Consider the following 5,351-nt stretch of genomic DNA (forward strand, 5'->3'; position numbering starts at 1 on the left):
CATCGTATAGTCTCATCAGCGTAACGAGCGAATATGGCCGCCGGAGGCGGCCATTTTGCGAGTAACACGGAATTCTAGTAAACTCCGGCTGGCAAAAGTCCCTCGTACCAGCCGGAACTTCAATAGCCCTGTTCCGTACATGTGCAGGATGATTAACAAATTGTAGACAGGCACTGGATATTTTACAATAGCATGGATAATTCGTATTTTGCTTGCTCCCCTTTATATAGCCCGGCAGATATGTGAATGAATTGTGATTTTTATGATACAAGCATGAGCTTTGACACACGATTAGAGCATGCCCTAAGGAAGATTTTTGGCTATAGGGCCATCGCATATTTGTCCCATGGCAACAATGGCGGGCATTTTCCAAGATTGCCGCCATTCAAATCCATTATCCTTCATTTTCAGCTAATATTCAACATAGAAACATGATCTTGGTGCCTAAACTAACATTATCGGGGTCAAGAAACACATTGCCATCAAAATCATTATCGGTCAAAGGCCGCCATCTTGAATTTCAAGATGGCCGCCATTTAAATCTATTATCATTTAATATTTCAGCTAATATTCAACATAGAAACATAATCTTTGTGTCTAAACCAACATTATCGGGGTCAATGAACCCAGTGCAATCAAAATCATTATCGGTTAGTGGCCGCCATCTTAAATTTCAAAATGGCTGCTATTCAAATCCATTATCATTAAATATTTCAGCTAATATTCAACATAGAAACATGATCTTTGTGTCTAAACCAACATTATCGGGGTCAAGGAACACATTGCAATTAAACTGATTATTGGTCGGTGGCCGCCATTGAATTTCAAAATAGCTGCCATTCAAATTCATTATCCAATTCAATTTATTTTAATGCAATTCAATCACTTAATTTACACCTGAGAATTACATTTTAAAGGTATCATATTGGTTCAACAAAATTAATTAACAAAGCTAATAAATTGAAAGAGTTGTGAAGAGTCACAAGAGCTTGTGACCACACATAACCTGCTTAATATACACTGACAGTAGGCCCCCTACTGCTGAGAGGGTCTATGTACCCCGGGGTACTGCCGGAACGTACCCTGGGTACGGTCCGGTATACCGGAACGTACCCTGGTAGGGGGCCTACTATCTAATATGCCGGACCGCGTACCTCACCTACTCCACTAACGAGTCTAGGGAGTCGCCTACGCCTACTCACTAACCCTAACACTAACCCTAACCCTAACCCTAATCCTAATCCTAACCATATCAAATAGTGACCAGGGTACGTTTCGGTATACCGGACCGTACCCAGGGTACGTTCCGGCAGTACCCTGGGGGACATAGACCCTATGAGAGCCAGGGCTGGCACATCCGTGTCATCTGTGCGTATTGACACCTTGGTATACCCTTCCTTCCCAGCATCTGCTGTAACATGTCTTTTGCACGTGTTACATGGATTAGTCAGTGGAGCTAGACTGGTAGTTGTTTTAGACATAGTCTAGCTAGACAGAGCGTCGCGCAACAAGCTGCGCGTCTACATTGATGTATTAGGGAGAATGGTAGACGTGGTTAGGTTAGACAGATTAGGGGTCATTGTGAAATGGGGGGTAGGACGCGGTCTGTGAGAACGGGTACATGTGCGTGGTGCATATGTGGTTTGTAGGAGTTTTTGGGAAAAGGGAGGATTCTGGTTCTGGTCGCGAGAGTACGCGCACGCGCGCCTGCGCGTGTGCGCGGGTCTTTGTCTGTGTGTAAGAAGATGTAAGGTGTGTAAGATATTAAAGGTTGTACAGTTTACCACACAAGTTCTGGATTTGGATCTACTTTATCATTTCTACATGAACGCTCATTCCTGTTTACATGAGTTTGGTTGCCGTGACAGTCCAAAACCTGGGTATCCCTTTGCGGACACAACGAAAGTTATACTTTATTATATCGATCTACGAGCCAGCAACGAAACAGAGGAAGAATGACGGAGAGCGAGAGAGGGAGAGAAGGACGGAAAGAGCTAGTTCCGATGACGAGATGGGAGAGAGCATAGCCGAAAAACTATATCGATCTATGGGCTTGGATTTTGCCCGGGCAGTGAACATTGCTATCGAGACTGAGGATGCCGCCCGCGTCGCCAAGGAGACAGTCTACGGTGCGAAGTCCAACCCCGTGAACAAGGTCAAGGAGCACAAGCCCTTCCAGAAAGCCCAGTCGCCAAAGGAAGGGGGTGCCAAACCGAAGTTCAAGTGCTACCGCTGTGGCAAGGACAACCACCTAGCCAATGATTGTCGCTTCAAGAACGCCATCTGCAACTTTTGCAAGAAGCAGGGTCACATCGAACCGGCCTGCATGCAGAAAGCCAGGGATGCCAGACACCCTGTGAAGCAGATTACCCATGAGCTGGTTAACATGGTAATGGCTGACGACGATTCAATGCCCAAGCTGGAAGTGCCGATCGAAATCCAAGGGATCAACCACGTCGTTGAGATCGACACTGCGACGAATGGAAACTTCGTCACAGAAAATTTCTGGAAGAAGCTGGGCAAACCAAAGCTGGAGAAGCCGAAGTGGCGATTCGAGTCGGCTAGCAAGCACGACCTGCCAGTTTTGGGTACATTCACCGGAACTACCACGTTACCGGGATCAGGATTCAAGCACGACATCCGCTACATCGTCTCCACGGTTCCAGACCTAAACCTGCTAGGAAGGGCAGCAACGGATCGATTGGGAATCTCGGTCGATAACGCAATGCAGTCGGCAAAACGCGAAGTCAACGCTGTCTTCGACGACCTTCCGACCGACAAACGGCTTCAGGCCGCCTGTCGAAAGCTATGCGACCAGTACCCAGACCTGTGGAAAGACGAACTCGGGTGCCTAAAGGATTTTGAACTCGAGGTCAAATTCAAACCAGATGCGCAGCCGATCTTCAGAAAACGAGGCGGTTCCATTTGCGCTTCAGGAGGACCTGGGCAAAGCCTACGATGATGGTATCAAAAGAGGAGTCTGGAAGCCTGTGCAATTCTGCGACTACGGCACACCCGTGGTTCCAGTCCGAAAGACGCATACACCTGGCAAACCGAAGCCCAAGATACGGGTATGCGGCGATTATTCGGTGACGGTCAATCCCCAGCTGGAAACACATCGTCATCCGATGCCTCTCCCAGACGATCTGATGCGGAAACTGGGAGGAGGATATGGCTTCACGAAGATTGACCTCGCAGATGCCTACAATCAGGTTCAACTAGCCACGCTCAGTCAAAGACGGCTAGCTCTGAACACTCACCGGGGAGTGCTGCTACAACTTCGATTACCGTTCGGGATAAAGTCAGCCCCCGGGTACTTCCAGGAGATTATGGAGCAGCTGACAAGTGACCTCCAGGGCGTTGCAGTTTACATGGACGACATACTGGTCAGCGGCAAGGACCCAAACGACCACGTGGAGAATCTCCAGCGCCTCCTGCAACGACTCAACGACCGAGGACTCCGATGTAGGCTGGAAAAGTGCCACTTCGCACAACCCAGCGTGGAGTACCTTGGACATCGGCTATCCAGGAATGGAATTGCGAGGGTCCGAAAGTGGATGCCGTCCGCCAAATGCCGGAACCGACTAACGTGTCAGGTCTCCGATCCTTCCTGGGTTCCGTCCAGTTCTACGGAAAGTTCCTAGCGAACCTGTCGATGGTAGCCGAGCCCTTGCACCGCCTAACCAAGAAAGACGTACCTTGGCACTGGGCAGCGAGGAGAAGAAAGCGTTCAAGACGCTGAAGGACATGCTTACGGCAGACGACGTTCTAGCCCACTATGATCCTTCGTTACCGCTGGGCATTGCTACAGACGCATCAGAAATCGGAATCGGAGCCGTACTGTTTCATCGCTACCAGGACGGGAGCGAGCGCCCGATTGCCAACGTGTCGAAGACTCTCAACAAGTCCCAGCGAAATTACAGCCAGATTCAGAAGGAACCCTGCTATCGTCTTCGGCCTCAAGAAGTTCTACCAGTACATCTGGGGACGCAAATTCACGCTTGTGACGGATCACAAGCCTCTGATATCGATGTTCGGGCCGCACAAGGAGACGCCAGCGCTTGCAGCGAACCGCCTCGCACGTTGGGCGTTACTCCTGAGTCAGTTCGATTACGAGATCGAATACCGGAAGACTGCCGACCACGGCAACGCCGATGCTCTAAGTCGCCTACCTACCGGATCGGACGACAATTTCGACGGGGAGGAAAGTGAGGACGACATTGACCTAGTGTGCGCGATCCGAGTCCTGAGCCTACAAGTTAAGCCAGCGGACGCAGAATCACTCGCCAGGGAATCGGCAACCGACCCGGTAATCTCCAAGGTCATGCGATACACACGCGAAGGGTGGCCACCTGAACATTCAGCAGAGAAGGAACCCGAAATGGCAAGATTTCGCAAACTGGAGGAGTCACTATCAATCTGCAACGGATGCCTACTGCATGGATCCCGAGTGGTGATTCCCGCGAATCTTCGCGCTCAAGTTCTGGAGCTACTACATCTCGGGCACTTCGGGATGCAGCGCATGAAGCAGCTGGCTCGCACTGCTGTTTACTGGCCGAATATCGATGACGACATCGAGAACACCTGCCGCAAATGCATGGCCTGCGCCGAACATCAGAACAAACCGTCAAAACCGGCGGTACACCCGTGGATGTTACCAGAGAAGCCATGGAGTCGACTACACCTGGATCACGCCATCAACTTCCTGGGTTCGAATTGGCTAGTCCTAATCGACTCTTACTCGAAGTATCCCTGCATCCATCCAACCCAGGCGATTACCGCAAAAGCAACAATCGACCTGCTGGAGCAGGACTTCGCCCACTTTGGCTATCCTCATACGCTGGTCACTGACAATGCGACTACGTTCCATTCGGCGGAATTCCAAGCCTGGTGCAAGGACCACGGCATCACTCATCTAACCGGCGCGCCGTATCATCCTGCTACGAACGGCGCCGCTGAGAGACTGGTTCAAACGTTCAAGCAAGCAATGAAGAAGTCAAGTCTTCCTCCGAAGAAAGCGCTGAACGAGTTCCTGATCCAGTATCGTCGAACTCCGACGTCCTGCGGATACTCGCCAAGCGAACTGCTCAACGGCCGACAAATCCGCACCAAGATCGACACGTTGCTGCCTTCACCCGCACACGTGGCCCAGGGGAAGCAGGCAAAGCAGGCGACCAAGTCTCAACGACAAGAAGTCGCCAAGCTCTCCCATTCCTATGCAGTCGGGGATCCAGTGTACGCGCAGTACTACGGACCAAGACGTGATCGGGAACCACGATGGGTGCCAGCGATCATCAAGAAACGACTGGGCAGTCGAAGCGTCAACGTCAGGGTAATCCCCAGAGGACCGA

General features: G+C 50.7%; 2 protein-coding genes across 2 annotated transcripts in view; both read left to right on the forward strand.

The window, feature by feature from the left end:
- The first annotated feature begins 2,047 nt into the window (after positions 1–2,047).
- On the forward strand, positions 2,048–3,644 carry LOC106806078 (uncharacterized protein K02A2.6-like). Its single transcript, XM_014807926.1, has 2 exons — positions 2,048–2,872; positions 2,937–3,644. Exons 1-2 carry the CDS (start codon positions 2,048–2,050, stop codon positions 3,642–3,644), a joined length of 1,533 nt encoding a protein of 510 aa, XP_014663412.1.
- Positions 3,645–3,778: 134 nt separating this feature from the next.
- The window catches only part of LOC106806079 (uncharacterized protein K02A2.6-like), a 6,698-nt gene continuing 5,125 nt past the window's right edge, over positions 3,779–5,351 (forward strand). Inside the window, exon 1 of the mRNA XM_014807927.1 lies at positions 3,779–5,332. Coding sequence (XP_014663413.1) covers positions 3,779–5,332 — 1,554 coding nt within the window. The remainder of the gene's footprint in view (positions 5,333–5,351) is intronic.

Source organism: Priapulus caudatus, unplaced genomic scaffold (assembly GCF_000485595.1).
Source record: "Priapulus caudatus unplaced genomic scaffold, Priapulus_caudatus-5.0.1 Scaffold140, whole genome shotgun sequence".
NCBI classification, from domain to species: domain Eukaryota; kingdom Metazoa; phylum Priapulida; class Priapulimorpha; order Priapulimorphida; family Priapulidae; genus Priapulus; species Priapulus caudatus.

Coding starts and splice junctions, on each gene's coding strand:
- LOC106806078 (XM_014807926.1), top strand. CDS start 2,048: ATGGGCTTGGATTTTGCCCGGGCAGTGAACATTGCTATCGAGACTGAG. Junction 2,873..2,936: donor TAAAGGATTTTGAACTCGAG/GTCAAATTCAAA, acceptor TTTGCGCTTCAG/GAGGACCTGGGCAAAGCCTA.